Genomic DNA, 20,158 nt, shown 5'->3' on the forward strand with positions numbered 1-20,158 from the left:
GAACAGATATTTTTAATTTTAATAAAGCTCAGTTTTCCCTTAATAGTCTATTTAGTGTGTGCAGTTTTTTTCAAGGTCACTTAGATTTTTGTTATCTTTAGAAGTTCTGTAGATTCACATTTTCTTTAGGTGTGTGAATATTGAATTAATTTTTGTGAGTTTTGTGCTTTTGACTTAGTTGCATAAAGTTGCTTTTTAATTCATTTTCTTGTACATGGGCATCTAGGTGTTCCAGCCAGTTTTCAAAAAAAATTATCCTGCCTTTTATTTTTCTGTTAAAGATTATTTTAATATTTATTTATTTGCATTTATGTCTATGTGGGACACACAGGCAGGTGCATGCAGAGGATATCAGATCCTCTGGACTGGAGTTGCAGGAGCTGTGAGCCACTTGGCATAAGTACTGGGAATTGAACTTGGGTCTCTGGAAAAGCAGCAAGCACTCTTAACCACTGAGCCATCTTTTTGACCCCTTAATTTTCTGTTTTGCAATGCTGGGTGTCAAGCCTAGGGCCTTGCAAGTACTGAGTTACAACCATAGCTCTTGCATTGCTCTTTGATGTTTTCTCAATGAATACTACTAAGCATGAATTATGATAATTAAAGAAAACTGAAGTTCTTATAATTAATATTTTGACTATATATTATGCCTTTAAAGTCGCTTAACAGGGCTTGAGAGATGGCTGAGCAGTTAAGAGCACCTGAGTTTGATACCTATCCCTCATACTACCATATCACAACTCTAGACCCAAGGGAAGAGGCTCCCCACTTCTGCTCCTCATGGGCACCAGGCATTCACATACACGTGCATACACACAGGCAGAACACATACATACATGCATGCATGCATACATACATACATACATACATACATACGTGAACTAAATAAATCTCAGAAACATAAACTTAAAAAAATAAGGATATTAGTCTAAACAAGAATAAACAGCATGCTCGCACTGTTTTGTTATACTGTGTGTCTGAAGTAGATTTATTTAAGGGAGTTTAATGACTATATAGAGTAATCACATTTCCTGGAACTAGCTCTTGTAGACCAGGCTGGCCTCGAACTCCCAGAGATCCGCCTGCCTCTGCCTCCCGAGTGCTGGGATTAAAGGCGTGCGCCACCACCACCCGGCAGGTTCAGCAATTTCTAAAAGCAGCAACTAACATTGCATGTGATACGTTTCCTGTTGTTTTATCATCTTTACCCTTTGGTAGATCTTTAACTCCCCGAGTTGACAGAGGAACACTTCACATTATAATTAAGAAATGCTTACCTGTTTTTCAGGTTAGCACTGGGTAGCTGAGAGGGATAAACAGGAGTTCTTAAGAATAATACCCTGAGTATAAGCTGTTTGCATCCAGGAACTGACTAATAACCAGGCATATCTGTGGAACAGGTAGTGAAGTGCTTAGTGGTCAGGACACAATAGAAATGACCTGTGGAGTCACCAGAAGTTTGAATTTTAATGAAAGTAAATTTGGTGTTTGATTGTATTTCTACATTTAAGAACTTGTGTATCTGAGAGTGACTCTAAGGTATTCATTGGAGTGTATTGTGGTTTTGATCTTTGCATACTTGGGTCTTTCTGAAACCTACTAGGTTGCATAGATTCATTTTAACTCAAATTTCCTCAGAACTATGTAATGATTAAACGAATCATGGCCCCTCTAATTCATGATATTCTGAGGACATTTAAACATAACAACAACAGCAATTAGAGATCAGCCTTAAACAAGTGTTCTTAATGTGGGCATTGTCTTATTGTTTCTATTGCTGTGAAAAGACACCATGACCCTGGCTACAGTTAGAAAAGAAAACTTTGAATTGGGGCTGGCTTACAGTTTCAGAGGGTTAGTTCATCATCTTCACAGTGGTGTGCAGGCAGACATGGTGCTGAAGAAGGAGCTGGGAATTCTACATCTTGATCTGCAGACAGCAGAAGGAAACTGTGCCCTACACTGTCCATAGCTTGAGCAGATGAGACCTCAAAGCCTGCCCCCACAGTGACTACTTCCTCCAACAAAGCCATACCTCCTAATTGTCCTGCCTGATCCTGCAGCCTTTTAGTCCCAAATAAACACACAGAGGTCTACATTAATCAAAACTGATTTGGCCTAGTAGCTCAGGCTTTTTATTAGAACTCTTATAACTTATATTAGCCCATAATTTTTGTCTGGGTTAGCCATGTGGCTTGGTACCTTTTTCAGTGAGGCAGTCACATCTTTCTTGCTGTGTCTGGTTTCCTCTGTGTCTGGGTGACAACTGCAGACAAACTCTTCCCAGAATTCTCCTGTTCTCATTGCCCCACCTCTACTTCCTGCCTGGTCGCCTTGCCTATACTTCCTGCCTGGCTACTGGCCAGTGTTTTACTAAACCATTACGAGTGACAAATCTTAGAGTGTACAAGCATTATTCCATATATACATGTATATATGATATATATATATATCATATACAATTTTGATTTTGTCACATACCTAGAAAATGAAATACTGGGTCAGAGTATGGTTTCAGTGTTACATTTTGAAAAAGAAACTGTTTAAAGTAAATATGTACGTATGTTTTGGGGATGTGGAATTTAGTCATCTGTGTTAACAGTGGTTGATTTGTGTGTATGGGTTTGCACTTTTTTGCAACTATAGATCTTTATGACGTTGTCCTGACAGATAGATTGAGACTCACTTTACTGGGGATAATCAGCTACCTTTAGTTCCCTTCCAGGTAGTTTCACTAGAAAGGCAAGATTAGCCCTTGCCATTAACTAGTTTTCTTTTCCTCTTATTTAGTGACACCTCCCTCCCCCACCAAAATCTTTTGCTTTAGGTTTTGGGAATAATCTTAAATGATTAAAAAAAAAACCCTACATTTGAGGACTATGGGTACATTATAAGCTTAGTGACAGAAGTCAGTGTTTGCCTGGAGTGTGAAAGAACTTCTATCCCCTGGACTGTACCTCTCCCACCGAAACATTTGAAGATGCATAGTTTTGTTTGTTATATCCCTTGTTACCTTGAATATTTTGAAATGCATTTAATACATTTAATCTACCTTAGTTTGGTGATATGGAACACTGTAGAGTGGTGTGTGTTTCCCTTTGTGACTGGGAGGCTGCCCCTGTGGGGAACAGTACAGAAGAGAATGGTACATAAATGTTAGCCTTAAAGTATAGCTTACTGAATGTATATCACTTTCCCACCATATTGAAGTTGAAACTTCTTAAATCAAAGATACTGTTGAATTCGTGTCTTAGGGTTACAATTGCTGTGATGAAACACCATGACCAAAGCAACTCGAGGAGGGAAGGGTTTATTTTACCTACACTTCCAAATCACTGTTTTTCGTTGAAGAAAGGACAAAAACTTAATCAAGGCAGGATCCTGGAGACAGGAGCTGATGCAGAGACCACGGAGGAGTGGTGCTTACTGGCTTGCTCAGCCTGCTTTATTATAGAACTCAGGACCACCAGCCCAGGGGTAGCCCTGGACCTTCCCCCACTGATCACTAATTAAGAAAATGCCCTATAGCTGGATTGTATGGAAGCATTTTCTTAATCGCAGTTCCCTCCTTTAGATGACTCTATCTTGTATCAAGTTGACATAAAACTAGCCTGGACAATTGGAAACTATGCATTTGGTAATTTGCAAGATAAATATCATAGGCAATTTGTGGATGAGAGTAATGATTGAAATAATTTCTTTTTCTGGCCTGTAACTTATTAAGAATTGGAAGGTGAAAGTAGATTGAATGAACACCAAGTGTTTGAAATTATCATTGTGGTAGCTAAACTATGAAATGTCCCCTGCAGACTTGGTTCCCAGTTTGTGGTGCTGGTCAGGGAGGTTTAGGTGGTGCAACCTTTGCTGGAGGAAGTCTATCACTGGAGGCCACTTTGGAGATTGTATAGCCTCACTCTGCTTCCAGTTAGCTCCCTCTAAGTCATGTTTGTGATGAATGGTGCTCTCTCATCTTCCAGCCCCTGCTGCCATGCTTGTGCTACCGTGCTTCCAGCTACTGTGTTGAACTCTTAAGTTTTTCAAGATAGGGTTTCTCTGTGGCTTTGGAGCCTGGCCTGGAACTAGCTCTTGTAGACCAGGCTGGCCTCGATCCGGCTGCCTCTGCTTCCCGGGTGCTGGGATTAAAGGCATGTGCCACCACCATCCCCCCCCCCCCCCGCTATAGCTACCTTTTGCTACAGATTTTCTTCCCTTTCCTGCATACTTTACAGCTTACTTTGAAGACTGTCATAGACAGTGGTCAGGAGAAAAGGATGCTGCAGAAGGGAACAGTGGCAACACAAATCTATCTTACTCTCTCAGCTTAGATGATTTTAACAATTAAAGCAGCATATGTGTTTTCATCTCACTCATTGACATTGTTTTCTTAATGTAGCGTGGTAAACTGCCAGATTTTACAACTAAGTTGTTTAATTGGAGCTTTTCACTTCTTATCAACTCTAAGTCCAATTGAAATAACTGAGTGAGATGACAATATCTGAAAAGGGTCAAAGTAGACATTTGGGCCATCCAAAGATTGTTTCCTACCGTTGTCTCTCTTAGCTTCTGACATTTCAAGTAGGAAGCAATACGGGAGATGTTCTGTTACGGGTGTCTTCATACTTTCTTTCACGACCCACTATCGAAATCAGCAGCCATACTTCTCAGGCTTTTTATTTACTAAGAACCCAGGTAGCATCTCTTCTAGTGCAGCTTCAGGAGGGGAGACACTAGTGGCTTTGCTCTGTGAACTGACATGGTCAGCATACTCGTCCTTCGATGTGTCTTCTTTGCATAGCATTGTTAGATTTTCTTGTCTCCTCCTCTCCCCTGCTAACAGGAAAAGAGTTGGGGACCTTAAATCAGTTTTTACTGGAAAATAATGACAAATATAAAAGTGAATATGGATTTGATTCTATATGATTAAAACTGGTTATTAGTTAACATCTTTTTAAAAAAATTCATTGTATTTTTGGTTTTGTTTTCTTTTGAGACAGGGTTTCTCTGTGTAGCTCTGTCTGTCCTGGAACTCGCTCTATGGACCAGACTGACCTCGAACTCAGAGGTCCTCTTACCTCTGCTTTGAGTGCTGGGATTAAAGACGTGTGCCACCACTGCCCTGTGGCAATATGTCTTTTCAAATGTAGCTTCCAAGGCTGTTCTGTAAAAGTTAATAACTGAGCAATGGTTGCCATAAATATTGCAAACTTACACTGGCAAATAAATTCATTAATAGCAAGTAGGAGGGACATTGGCAGTGGAAGGCTGTGGGATGTGAATAGGTCTTTCTGCATATACCCAGCAGGTGTTGCCACTATTTTTGCGTGGCACTGGCACACAAGAGCAGCCCTGTGCTTCCTTCCCTCCCCTCCCCTCTCCCTTCCCTTTCTCCTTCTTCTCTCCCTCCCTCTCTCCCGCTCTTTCTTTCCTACCTACCTGTGGGTAAGGTTGATTTTAGATCTTGGGATTTGGGATGAAATCTGTAGAGAGGAGAAAAGAAGGTTATTTTCAAGTTACTTATGATTTGAAAGAACTGTGGAAGAAAGAGTATCCGGAGATTTAGTTGACAATTGTTTGGATTCATTTTTTTTTTTTTGAGACAGGGTTTCTCTGGAACTTTGGAGCCTATCCTGGAACTAGCTCTTGTAGACCAGGCTGGCCTCAAACTCACAGAGATCCGCCTGCCTCTGCCTCCCGAATTAAAGGAATGCGCCACCACCGTTTGGCATTTGGGATTGATTTAGTGGTTATAAAAATATTGCACGCTCATGGGAACGGGGAGAGTTTATATATGAATGACTACTGATGTAAGGATGTGATGATGATACAGTGTTGGGTGGGCAGGCCTTGTGCTGTGCAGGAACCGCTGCCACAGTCTTTGGAATCTGTGCAGAATGGGAGGTGGGGAATGGTGTGCTTGCTACCTTACCGTTTCTGTTTATATAATTTGATATGTAAAGTATTAAAGTAGTTTATAAACTAAGGACATTTTTATTTAATATCTGATTTGTAAGCAAATTTATACTTTTGAATTTATAAGAAGTACAATATTTTTTATGAAAACTACTGTGTAAGTAAGATCTGCTCTTCATATTCCCCTTTGCTTATAGAAAAATTATGTTTGCCTGATTTCCGTTCATGTTCTTTCTGTTCTTGAAAGAGTAACAGCTGATCTCAAACAGCTGATTGCTTTGTATTGTGATAAATTTGCTTAAATGTTTTGTTTTTACTGTGTAATCTTGAATAATTTTAAGTTCGTTTTGAGCTTTAGCCCTCTCTCTCCTGGTTTCAAATTGGTCTTTAATCTCCCTTTTAGGATTATGGCTTAGCTCAGATGAGATACTGTTTGATAGCATACATTGTATAGCATGCAGCGCTTCGTAAGTGTACTGTTTGTGATGTTGGTCCTAGGCAGGGTTGTCAAATAGTTTAGTTGTCTTTGTCTTATCTTTTTAAGCCTAACTTGTTTATTGCAGTCACTTCAGCTGTATGTGGTTTCTGAAGTGTACTGGCAGCTGCAGAGATTTTTACTTATATGAGCAGTTACTTGACAGTCTGCTATGCATAGGTGTGAAATGGGGTCATTCCAAGAAAGATGTGATGAACATGAGTGTTGTCTTCATGTAATGGATTCTAGTTATTGAATAGTGATTAGAAAACACTTAGGATCACCTGGAGTAAGCAGTAACCCAGAGAATGCAAACCCTGCTGTCAGTGATATTTAACAGCAATTTTTAGCTTAATAATTTTCCACTGTAAAATACGTGTAAAAACAGACTTAAACTTGTGTGATGTGCTATGGGAAAGAGGTGTTGTGGGATATTTTTGTACACTGTATGAAAATGTATTTGATTGGTGTGATTAAAAAGCTAGACGGCCAATAGCTGGGCAGGAGGTATAGGCGGGTCTTTTCTGCAGAGAGAGAGACAGAGAGACAGAGAGACAGAGAAACAGAGAGAAAGAGACAGAGAGAGAGAAAGTAGGAGATGAATCTAGGCCAGCATCAGATACCAAGAAGACATGGAGGGAGTTGGACATAAACAGAATGAAAGAAAGGTAAAAAGCTACAGGCAAAATGTAGATTAATGTGAAGGGGGTTAATTTAAGTTAAAGAACTAGAGGGACAAGCCTAAGCTAAGGCTGAGGTTTCATAATTAGAAGTCACCATCTTGGTATTTGGGAGCTGGCAATACAGAGAAAGACTCATTAGGAAGTAGTTTGGTTGTCCTTGGTGCATATTTCAGTGGAAAGCAGAATCTAGTGAGCCTCTAGTTTGTGTCCTTTGGAATGAAAGGGATGGGTGGTAGGTCTCAAACAGACTCAATTCATTGTGAAACATGTAGAGTCTTAATTCTGGTGCTACACTTGGATTTGTGGCTGGGCAAGATATAAACCCTCATCGAATCAGAATCAGAGATCCTAGAGTAATTGTTCGCTCTTATACTGTAAGCATTTGCAGCCAATTCTTTCCTTTCATGCATGGCATATTATCACATAGGTAATCTGGAAACTTAGCTTCCTTAAAGGAAAAAAAAGGCCATCTATCAACCTTCCTTCTCAGAATCGAGCAGCTCGGGAAGCTCATTAAAAATGTAAAGGCTGTGATAGTGCCTAGTGCACACCATGTGGATCTTTTAGATACCAGTGCTCAGTATTTGCTTCTAAAATCTGAATTGTAATTATTTCAAGTGTGGGGTTAGAGCAAGTGGAATGTTTATTCATTTTGGGCTTGGTTCTATTCTAGTTTATGGAAGCTAGAAAAAACAGAAAATATGCTTGATTCTCTGATTTTTAGTAAAATAATACTGAAGTTTAGACTTAAATTAGTATAGTTCATTCTTATTTTGGGGTTGTTGCTTATTTTAAAGTACAGTTATACTTCTAAGAGAAGATAAAAGTAAGGTAATTAAAACTAGCTCAAAACAAGTGTGGTTATTTCCAAGTAAAATCTTGGGTAGCTAGTAGGTTCTGTTACCAGACTCTTCTGTGAAATATTTAAACTTTTCAGTTTTGTTGAACAAAGTTAGGTTTTTTTAACCCGGAGAGCGTTGTGTTGTCTTAATAGCAAAAGCCGTAGCATGTGTTGGAATAGAATAACTGTTCTGCCTGTGTTAAACCCATGTGTGGCAAACACTGACCTGTTTTCAGTAAGTCTAGGATTATATTTTACTGTTGTAAAGGCATTTATATGCTTCCCCTCAGGATCTGGATCTGACAGTGGCAAGCATAGGAAAAGTAAAGGCACGAAGAGTAGTCAGTTCTCAGACTGGAAAGGCCTTTGTAAATCCTGGAGCAAACGTCTGCTGAGCATTTTCATTGTGCTCAGCCCTGTGCTAATAATAAGCAGAAGGGAAATGATGAAGATAACCTCTGTTTCCATAACAGCTCCCAGTGAAGTGAGGGGCTGATGCTTTTACTAAGTATAGAACATGTGATAAACACTGCAGTCAGTCACAGACAGACGTAAAAGAGCTTATGGGAGGGTCTTGTTCTTTTCTGTTCAGTAAGTCAGAATTCAAAGAATATAAATTATTGTGCTGTTAAAAACAAACAGAAAAGCCAACGCTACTTGCCAGTGTTAGCATTCCTCACAAGAATCCTTTGAAGCAGCACCCTGCTGTATTACAGATAGCCAGCTATGGAGAGTGGATGCTTCAGGACGTGGCGTTATCCATCAGTTGGCTAAAGTCCTTTATTATACTTGGAACTTGGGCCGGCAAGGAGAAGGTCTTCAAGTATTGTTCTTGGCCACCTTTCCTGTGTCTTAGTGTTTGACAGCAGTAGCAGCAGGCACGCAGTAAAAATAGTAGGTGGCACCCTCTAGTGTCTTATATATAGCTCTCGCATAGCTCTATTTACTGGAACAGTTATAGTTACAATAGTTATGGTTCCTGAGGATTCCTCAGCCTTTCAAGGTAGCTGACCTTGCAGCTCATGGGCCTAAGTGTTGGGTGTCTCCGCCCTTCAGAGCAGCAATTGGTATAGCTTGCTTTGGCCACTGTCATGACTGCCACCACTTGGGAGGTAGCTACCACTGCCTTTGTTTGATTGTTTGTTTGGTTTGGTTTTTGTTGCTGCTTCTGCTGGCTGTTGGGCCACAACCCATTTTGTAGCCTACCCCTCCTGTAACTGTCAGTGCACCTGGCCTCCCCACGGTGCTGTTCAGCTCTGCCTCTGCTGTCCGTCTCTGCTGGGCAGTTGTGCAGCTCCACGCCTCTGCTGTGTACCAAGGCAGGTGTGGGTTTGGCTTGATTTTCCAATTCAGCTGGTGGATCATCCTCATCTGCTGCTGTCAAAGCAACTGGAGACTCTGCAGCCTCTTAGCTGGTATTGTCATGGTCAGTGCTGCTGTGGCCATTTCCTGTCTCTCATGCCACTACTGCCCTCTTTCGATTTCCAGCTCAGTTTGCTCTAATAGAATTAGGCAAGAAAAGCCCATCCAAGAAATTGTTTGTACTGAGCCTAATGTTGCAACGTAAGGGGAGGTAACTTACACAGGAGTGTATATTAGCTGGCTCAAAAAGTGAGCCAGATAGTCTTCATACATAGACACTTTGGTGAAAGGGGTACTTTGACCAATCACAAGAAATCTTTCTTACAAATGAGGGTTTGTGCTTATACCAGTTATGGTATTGTGTTTTTTGTACCAGTCACAGCAATCCTTCTGCTAGGCCACCAGGGAAAGTGTATTCCTTGTCTGCTATGACCTAGGTGGTAATGATTGCAGGGTCTCCTAGAGCTGGCCTTCTTAAACATTTTCTTACAACTGGTTTTTGTTTGTAATTTTTTTTTTTTTGCCACGTCAGGTGTATCACCATCTAAAATAGGTATAGGGCACCAGCAAGATTGCCAAGCACTTACTGTACGAGCCTTATGATGTGAGTGAGTTCAGTCCCTAGATCCCAGAGTGCTGGGAGAGAAACCACTCCCCAAACAAGAGTGCACATAGACACTGAAAACAATGAAATGTTATAATTCTAAAACAAATATATATATATTATATCACATTTATTTTTAATAAGTCAAGTATTGGGGTTGGAGAGGTAGCTCAGTGGTTAAGAGCACTGGTTGTTCTTCCTAAGGTCCTGAGTTCAATTCCCAGTAACCACATGGTAGCTCACAACCATCTGTAATGAGATCTGGTGCCAACTTCTAGCCTGCAGGGACACATGCAGGCAGAACATTGTATACATAATAAATAAGTAAATCTTTAAAAAATCAAATGTATTTCAGAAAATTCTTTAAGTATAGTTTTACCACTTACTAAAGACAAAATCAAATTTGCACACTGAGATGGATGTTTGTTTATTTTTACATAAATAATTAAATCCGTGAATATTTGGTGCTACATGACTACTTCAGAATTTTTGTTTGCAGTACTAGGATTAGGCTTCTGTGTGCTAGGTGAGCACATGGCCACTGAGCTGCACCTCCTGCTTTCAAGTTTTCATAGTAGAATAGTTTGCTTTTATGATGGTCAGTGCTGAGATTACTGCATAAATACACAGGCCAGAATGGCAGAAGTACATGGACATAGTGTTGTCACTTAGAGCAGGTGTTAGTATTATCCTAGAAAGGAGCCTTTGGATAAATCTGTGGGGAGAAGACCCAGCTACTGTAGGCTGTCCCATCCCTAAACTTGGGAGGCTAGAGTGGAGGAGAAAGTGGCTGAACACTAGGATGCAGGCAGTTGATTTCCTGCTTCAGACTCTTGTGCTGTGACTCCGCTGTCCTAGCGTTCTGGACCTGTGCTGTGAGCTTGCGGTAGAATTGTGGGATACTGAATAGCGCTTTTCTAAAACTGTCTGTTTTTAAGATTTCTGTTTGCCTGCATGTATGTGTGTCATGACATGTGTGCTTGGTGCCTACAGATATCAGAAGAGGGTGGGTGTTGGATCCCTTGGAACTGGAGTTACAGCTTGTAATTGTAAGTCCAGCACTTGGGTTCTGAGACTTAATCAATCCTAGGTCCTCTGCAAGAGCAACAATTGTTCTAAATTGCTGAGCCATCTCTCTAGCTTCAACAACAGTTAAAAAAAATTCTAATATAATATATACATTTTAATATAATACATGTTGAGGGATGATGGTAGAAAAATAAGAAAAGTCCTTGTTTTCTGTAATTAAGCTGTTGTTTCTGTAAGAGCAGAAAACTTGGTACATATAGTAAAAAAGACTGTAGTTCATAATGTCCAGTAGTCTTCAGTGCGAATCGGGGTGTTTCAGGCAGTATTTCGTGGTAGGCAGTTGGCAGCACAAAGTGCTCCTGCTGTGTGTTCAGAACCAGCGCTGCAGGAGGTGAGTGAGCACAGTGCAGCACAGGTCAGCCCTTTACAGAAGCGAGTTCAGTCGATTGTTTTCTGCTTGGTTGATTTTCTCTACTGCTTTAGATAGGCTTATGTGGGTCTGACTTTTTTTTTTAATTAAATAAAGGGTTTACTTAGAAATTGCCCTAGAATTTTTAAAAATGTTATTGCTAATTAGAATTGATCACTTTATCTGAGTTCCTGGTATTCCTTTTCTTTCTTCTTCAGCTTCATTTGCTCCAGCGCCCATGAACAATTTGTGCTGTGGTCTAGAGGGTCCCAGAAAATGAGTAGGAACTTTGTTTTTAGAATTTGTCTCATTCTGAACCTTGATTTTCCTTTGTTGTTCATGTTTCTGAGCGGGTTTGTTTGTTTTTTGGGGAGAGCATCTTGCTTTAATAGTTGTTCTTTAGTCAGTTGTTTAAGTAGAGATGACTACAGTTAGTGTTTCCTTTCCTGACAACCGTAGTCTCACTTGAAAATTACTGTTATTTCTCTTCATGATCGAGAAATAATAGGTAGTGTTGTTTTTCCACATCATAATGTTCTTAGGTGGGAAATGGTTCTCTCTGTGTAGCCCCAGATGGCCTGTTGCAGTCTTTTCAGTTTGTGGTGTTTAATATCAAGGCCATGTTCTTGAGGCAAAGGGAGATTTTTACAGATGCAGTTGTTACCAATTCCACTTCCCGCTTCAGGTCACTAGAGCAGCCTGGGACGTGGATGGACAGTTTCAGGGCCATTTGTTTGGGTTGTGTGACTTAGTAATAGTCTTTAAAAGCCTCGGGGTTAAACGTCTTTCACTTGTTTCTTAGCTCTGAATCTTGAGAACTGGCCTCTTTAAGAAGGAAAAAAAGACTTTGTTAAGTAAACAAAGGTTGTTTTAAGATTTATCACTTCACATAAAATTAAAATGACAGTGCTAGGGTCTCAGACTTTTATTCTTGAGATAGGCACTTGATATTTTTGGATGTTCGCTCTACATTTGTATTCTATATTTAACAGTCTCCAATCAGAGATAGTCCTTTCTTTTTTAAGTAAGTTTTTAAAAGTTTATTATATAGTGTGTGTGTGTTTGTGTGTGAGAGAGAGAAAAAGAGAGAGAATGAACCTGAGCATGTTCTGCCTGCTCATGGAAGGCAGAGGGAGGAGGCTGTCCAGCATGGGTTCTTTGCCTATGGATAGGACATTCGACTAGGATGGCAGGGGCTTTGTCTGCTGGACCTTCTCGCTGGCTGGAAGGCAGTTGTTACATTGCATTTGATCTTCCCATTATTTTTGTGAGGGATCTATTGTGATTGATATGTTGAGGATCTCTTTACAATGATAAAAGCAGGAAGGTGCATACACCTTTCTGTTGTTCTAATTATAGCAGGAAATGTGTACCATGTGACCAGATTCTGATTGTCACAGAAGAATCCAAGAGTCAGAGAGAGGACCTGGAGCTGTGTTACTAATTGCCATAGTTCTGCTGTTGCACCCCAGAGACGGTGACAGCTTTTGAAGGCCAATTTTATTTTAATGGTGTATGTCATATAACTAGTTCGACAGTTGTTATGCTGTCCGTGCATTCTAAGATATTTAGTATTAAATAAAGTAGTTATTTTTTTCTAATTAACAGATTTGTTATTTTTAGTTTTTCATGAGGATTCTGAGTTCTGTATGTCAGTGTTGTTCTATTGTACAAAGTAATCTTTTAGTGGTTAATGTTGAATTCTTTGGATGTCCCAGAGTCTAGTGTTTAGAGTTTTATTTTTCATCTGCTTTTGGGAAGTAGACATTTCAGAGCATAATGTTGCCAAACTCCATTTGGAAATACCAGGGGTAAGTAAGTAAGGGTAGGAAATTTTAAAGATTGTTCTGTATTCTGATACTTCTGCCACTCTGGAGCCAATCCTCCACTGGCTGTTACCAGACTTTCTCCTTCTATAGGAGTGGGAAAGCATGTGAAATGAGTCTTTAGGCCACAGCTAGGCCATACAGTGCAGGAGAGGTACCACAAAGCAGTGTGTTAAAGTTTAGAAGCGAGTCTTTCTTACTCAACTCATTTTTTATTTGTATAGGAGACATACTATGTCTTCATTTTTATGTTAATGTTAAGGAATACAAAACAGTGAAGTGGGAAGTTATCTGGGAAAACACCATATCAGTTTATATGGTTGTTATGCAATTGCCAAGTCAGCTGATGCCAGTGCCTCTGGTGACATGCTTGGCACACAAGTCGCTAGTTGCCAGTGTGGTAATATTGTCAACTTCCTCCCAGTATTATTACCTTGTTGTGTTCTTCAACACTGCTACTCATGTTCCAGCTTCAGAAATCTGATTGGGTTCATCTTAATTACTTTTTCAGTTGGCTGTAAATTCTTTCTTTGCTTCAAAAAAAAATCTTAGTTTATTGTCTTTTTTTTTTTGTTTTAATTTATTTTATTTTGAGACAGGGTCTCTCAACAAAGCTCTAGCTAGCCTGGAACTCACTATATGTATCCACAAAACTAGCCTGGAATTCAGATCCACTTGTTTGTGCCCCTCTAGTGCTGGTTTTAAATGCTTGCGCCTTCACGCCTGGCTCACTTTTGAAGACAGGTTAACAGTCTTTTTTAGTTAAACTCTGAATAAAGCAGTCAGAAAAGTGTGATGCTTTTCGAATAAAAGTTCTAGGATTGAGTTGGTATGGATAGCCTGAGAGCCATTGCTCCTGGTGTGCATCAGACATGTGATGTTAGCAGAGATGCGACTCCCAAGAGCCATTGCTCCTGGTGTGCTTCAGACATGTGATGTTAGCAGAGATGTGACTCCCAAGAGCCATTGCTCCTGGTGTGCTTCAGACATGTAATGTAGCAGAGATGTGACTCCCAAGAGCCATTGCTCCTGGTGTGCTTCAGACATGTAATGTAGCAGAGATATGACTCCCAAGAGCTCTCTGCAGCTTCTCTAACCGCTTCAGAGAAGATAGAGCAAATGTTCTCATTTCTACTAAGGGATTGGATGTTGTCTGTGGCAGTCACAACTCAAGGTTAAGAGGCCTCAAGAATCTCTTTGTTTTGTGTGTTGTGGTATAGCACTAGGGAGGCAGAGTGGGTGAATCTCTGAGTACAGTAAGGATTGCTGGTCTCTATAAGGAGTTTAAGGCCAGCCAGATCCATTTCTTTGCCCTTCCACCAGATCTTGAGTAGACAAAGATAAAGCCCTCGTAGTTTGTCCACTCTACTATTCCAGCAATTACTGGTTTTGTACCTTTTCCCATTTCTCGATCAGGAAACAAATTTTAGGCTTGCAGTGGAAAAAAAACAAAACAAAACAAAAAACCCGGGGTAGTGCTGACTGTCTTTAATAGTTTGTGCCTACCCTCCTGATTTTCAAGTACTACCTGAGGAGGCAGATGGGGAGGTCATCATGGATGCTGCTGTGTGGCATGTCTCACAGGAACCCACTCGAAACTGGTCCCTGTTTGCTGGGTTGAAATGTCTTCCTACAGCAGAAAGACATACTTTTTTAAAAAACTGTGCAGCCCTGCAACCAGTCATACTAGTTACCTACTTTCAAAGTAGGACTGCGTTGCTCTGTGAATCAGATCTCTGAGATTTGGGAAGCAGACCTGTTCAATGGAATGGTAATTCCATGGTTTTAACTTTCATGCTAAAGAGAAAATCATGTGAGATTTTTATTTTATTTGAAATAGCTGGATAATAAAGTATTCAGTGCTTTGTTCTTTAATTTTTCTGTATCTCACTGCTTTGCATCTTTTAAGAATGTGATTCTGTTTTTAAAAATGAGCTGGGCTTGGTGGTGTAAGCCTTTAATCCCAGCACTCAGTAGCCAAAGGCAGGTGGATCTCAAAATCCAGGCTGACTTTGTATATGTACTGAGTTCCAGGATAGTCAGGGCTGAGTAGAGAGACCTCCTGTCTCCAAAAACCCAAAAATGACAAAGAGGAGGGAAGAGGAGGAGAAAGAAGAAGGAAAAAAAAAAAGAAAGACAAGGAAACTAATATTTTTTGGGGGGGAGCACATAGAATTTATAAGCAATTGAAAAATTGTATTTAAGGTGAGTATTGTTAGATTCTTAAAGATGGAACATGATAATTTAAAATTAAAACCATTCTTTTCTTTTTTATTATCATTTTATTTTAAAAGAAAACAAACTGTCTTTTTTCATTTTACATACCAATCCCAGTTCCTACTTCCTCCCCAGTAAGTTATAAGTGAGCAGTTAAGAGCTCGTAGGACCACAGTGTATGTGATGACTTATGCTGTTTGTATTTATTCAAAGCATACATAATAGTGTTGTAGATAAAAACTGTGGCATTGATTTGTCTCAGCATGTGATACTGTGTTAATTTGAAATTTGCACTAGTAATATATTTTTGAGTGTTTTTCCTTGAAACTGAAGATGTAATGCCAGACTACCTGTGAATCACCTGGCTTTCCTTATAAGAAGCCATTCATAATTTTCAGTCATTGTTCTGTATCTGGCATGAAGGATATCTTTTAAGGAAAGGTTGGTCTTACAGACATTGCTTATTGGCTTTGTATTTAATAGATAGACATACTGGTCATTGTTTGCCACCAACATTTTGGGTGTTCATTTATCAAGTAGCTAGGAGTCACTTCTTCAGTAGGTTAGAATGAGTTCACTTGATATCTGAAAAGTTACATGATGGAATAGAAACAGAAAAAGATATAGTTTAATGAGGCAAAAACTTATATACATGTATTTTTATACTTTGCATTGGATGGATGTTAACATTTGCTAGAAAGGGGAGTCATAATTGTTATTTCATCATGGTTCTAGTTTCTAGAACTTAAATGTATTGTGAAGTCACCAAGAGAATGGTTTAAAGCTCTTGAGAACCAGGCAATAGGTTACCTAGGATAGTTTAGAATTCAGAGACAATTGTGGACTTCCAATCAGATGGGTCTTGAGCTTGAAGGGCGCCCCTATGGTTTGCTGCTAAGGATGAGGCAACACAAAAAGGTAAGGAAAGATGAGGGTATATGTAAGTAAGACACATATGGGCCCAATTTAGAATGGGTTTTATTGTGCTTTGTTTTACATGTTATCCTCAAATTACGTGTTCTTTTCCCTCCAGCACTTGGGAGACAGAGGCAAGTGGATCTCTGAATTTGAGGTTAGCCTGGTTTACAGAGTAAGTTTCAGGATAGCCAGGGCTATACAGAGAGCCCCCCCCCCACCACACCCAAAGTTAATTTTCTCATGTGATTATTTTCTCAAAGATATTACATTTAATTTGTTAAAGGGATTAAGATAAAAGCAAAATCTCAAAGTCCTACTTTTCCAAAGGCAGAATGGTCAGAATGGAGTTGTTGTTCTTACATCTTTTTAGTTAACATTTATTTTGTTTCCCAGTAAACAACCTTAAAAAAAAAAGTTAGAAAGTCAGACCCAAAGGGAGTCCACCATTTGAACTGTGACTTGGGGGCAGCTTTAGCTTTGTTGCACTTATTTATTTATATGGACTCTTGGTATGTGCCCAGGGTGGCATTGTACTTGTGATAACCTTGTCTTGATTCCAGGCATGAGCCATGATATCTGGCTTCCCATTAGTAGTATTTAAAAATTGTTTATTCTTTCCCAGTTTCGCTCACATGCTTCTTTGATCATGTCTCCTCTCCCTGTTGTCCTGTTACTCACCTCCTCCAGACCTTCCCAATGCCATTATTTAATGAGAACAATACATTTGCATTATAGGTGACAGTTTTCGACAAGTCGCATTTTGTTAAATGAAGCAGAATGAACTTGTAAATGGTGGATTAAATTACCTGTAGTTAAGCTATCTTTATGCTAATACTTAAATATTTATTTAATATATTTACTTTATAAATTGTTGGCAGGTTTTTTTTTGGTATATTTCTATGCAGTTTTCATTTTTGTTTTAAATCCCTTTTTTCCTGTAGGAGATAAAGATGGCAGCAAGGTGACCACCGTGGTAGCAACTCCTGGACAGGGTCCTGACAGGCCACAAGAAGTCAGCTATACAGACACTAAAGTGATTGGAAATGGATCATTTGGTGTGGTGTATCAAGCCAAACTTTGTGATTCAGGAGAACTGGTCGCCATCAAGAAAGTTTTGCAGGACAAGCGATTTAAGGTAAAACCTGGTGTTTGCATCTTTGTTTCTATATATTTGTTTTTATTTATACTGCTCTTACCCACTGGGCTATATCCCTTCTTTTCCTTTTCCTGTTCTCTGCCCTTTCCCTTTCCCCTTTCCTTCCATTCTCCTCCCCTTTCCTATGTCTGTACAGTCCAGATTGCTCTAAAACTCAAGACACTCCTATGGCTCAGCCTGCTCAGGGCTGTCATTTCAGGTGACAGAGTACATCAGGCTTGGACGTAGATTTCACTGATTAGTCACTTAACATTGTACTTCCTGAGTGATGAGAACCAGCAGTGTACTTTGTGACCATTTCTTTTTGTTTTACTGTCTTGTTAAATCTTAAGAAACAACTGCTGGGGTGGCGGTAAAATTGTATCAAGTTATTAGTCGGTTTGGAGAAAAGTATATCTACTTAATAATTTAGTTGGAGGTACTTCTCCATTTCATTGACTGTAATATTTTTGATTACACTTATTTTAGTTGTATGTATAGGGTTGAGGGCAGACATTTATGCTAGGGGCACGTGGAGAGGTCAGAGGCAAATTGTAGCACCCTGTTTTTTCTACTTGTGAAACCTGGGGGTTTTCAGGCTTGACAGCATGCAGTTTACAGAAGGTTCTGGATATTTCATAAAGCCTTGCTAATCCTTATATAGAGTTAGCATCTGTGATATAACATTTCAGGCTTTTTATTTTTATATAAAAAAGAAATGGGTCGGACAGTGGTGGTGCACGCCATTAATACCAACACTTGGGAGGCAGAGGCAGGCAGATCTTTGAGTTTGAGGTCAGCCTGATCAATAGAGCGAGTTCCAGGATAGCCAGGGCTACATAGAGAAACCCAGTTTAAAAAACAAAACAAAACAAAAATGACTTTGTAGAGCCAGGTTGGTTAGAGGATAATGACACCCAGGGGACTTAGGCGTGCCTACTTGAGTCCTTGGTAGTTGTTGATGAACTTGGCACAGTATTTGGGCTACGCCTGAGCTTTTCCCCTTTGTTACATTTTTAATTGGAATTTTATCAAGCTTATAAATTAGGAAGATCTGGCATTTCAAATGTTGAATTGCAGAAGAGAAGAAATACCAATTCATTTAAGTCTACTTTTTGTGTCTTTCAGTTTTTCTTACAGGGGTTATTCTTGATGAGCTTATTCCTGAATATTTGATTGGTTATTATCTACTTTTTATCACTTACATACTAAGAAGTGATAGACTAACTTACTCAAGTTCTTTACATTAACTCATCATTATTTGTATAATTTACTCCTTGTTCTCTTTACTATATGCAAATAGTTGAGGCCAAAAATAAAATTTGCTTTGTTGACTGATTTACTTTTTTTTTCATAGTAATAATTTCTCTTACAATTTAGGAATCTGTCATTTAATGTGAGAGATTTATATAATTTAGGGATTTATATAACATATTTAGGACTACATTAATGAATTAGGTTTGTTCAGAGGAAAGACAGGTAGGTAGGTAGGTAGGTAGGTAGGTAGGTAGGTAGGTAGGTAGGTAAGTAGGTAGATAAGTAAATTGGCCTATGTTGCTAGTGGTATTGTGAATCAATTTGTTTCAGTACAAAAATAGGATGGGAGGTAATACCATAGAGAAAAAGAAAACCAAGAATAATTATCCATATTTTAGTAATCAGCAGAACTTATAAAATAATTTCTGATATAGCAGTTCTATTTTAATAGTATTTAACCTAAAATCTGAATGTCCTCTGTTTCCCACCCCCCCATTGAACTGTAATACATTACTTAGTTAAAAATAGTTGTTTTGTAGGGAATGTTTGTGATGTGGGAGTAAACTTTAGCTAGTTACCTGATTGATAGAGGAGCCCTTTAATGTTAAGACAAACAGACTGTCAGTTGTTCTGAAAAGTGACTTTTAGTGTTTGAATCCTGGCTTTTACAGTTTATCAGTAAACTGAATTTTAAATTAGTGATATTAGTTCCATTAACTATTTTAGTTTTCCTTTGCAGTAAGTTATAGGTTTTAAGGCTCTTATTTGGTTTCTCTTATAGTTGGGATAAAGAGAAATAGTGGATATGAAATCAGTACTGTTTATTGTGAATATTTACTCCTATCTATAGTGTATTTTGAAAGATAAAGAGAGATGATATCTAGTATTCTTAGGGATTTGAATTACTACATGCTGGTGGTCACATGGGATTTCAGTCTCTCCAGACCCCCCACTCCTACCCCTCACCTTTTAAGGATGTTTTTCCTCTTTGTTGTACTTTCTAAATATATAATCTTATTTTCAGGCAATTTAAGTTCTGTGAAAAACTTAATTGCTGGTCAAATTGATAGAGAAATAGTCTTTATGTCCTGTTACGGGAGGTCCTCCCACTCCTCCAGCCTATTGCCGCTGAGATACCAGCCCCTTGGGGCGTGGTCTCTCTCCCTTTAAAAAAGCGGCCACTTCCCTCTCCTCTCTCTCTTCACTTCCTGCTCCGCCGGTGACTTGACTTCCTTCCTGGTTACACAGAGGGCTGACAGTGATCTGTAAGTTTTTTCCCCTTTAAATAAATACCACCCTATTAATCATAATTCCAAACTGGTGTGGCATTGTTTATGACTTACGTCTTCAATGTCCTATATAGAAATGTTTATTGACTCATAGAATTTACTTTCTGTTTATGAACTGGAAGCTGAAAGATACATGTAAGAAAAACTGAACATGTAAGAACTGAAGGATTGCCCTTGTAGAGCCACACAATCATACAGGTAGG

At 39.3% G+C, this 20,158-nt stretch overlaps 1 protein-coding gene across 2 annotated transcripts in view; it reads left to right on the forward strand.

Annotated features, from left to right (window-relative positions):
• Positions 1-20,158, forward strand: part of Gsk3b (glycogen synthase kinase 3 beta) — a 146,904-nt gene that overhangs the window by 40,056 nt on the left and 86,690 nt on the right. For both annotated transcript variants that reach the window (XM_075962432.1, XM_075962436.1), the window contains exon 2: positions 17,216-17,409. In XM_075962432.1, coding sequence (XP_075818547.1) covers positions 17,216-17,409 — 194 coding nt within the window. The remainder of the gene's footprint in view (positions 1-17,215; positions 17,410-20,158) is intronic.

Source organism: Microtus pennsylvanicus, chromosome 1 (genome assembly GCF_037038515.1).
Source record: "Microtus pennsylvanicus isolate mMicPen1 chromosome 1, mMicPen1.hap1, whole genome shotgun sequence".
Lineage (NCBI taxonomy): Eukaryota > Metazoa > Chordata > Mammalia > Rodentia > Cricetidae > Microtus > Microtus pennsylvanicus.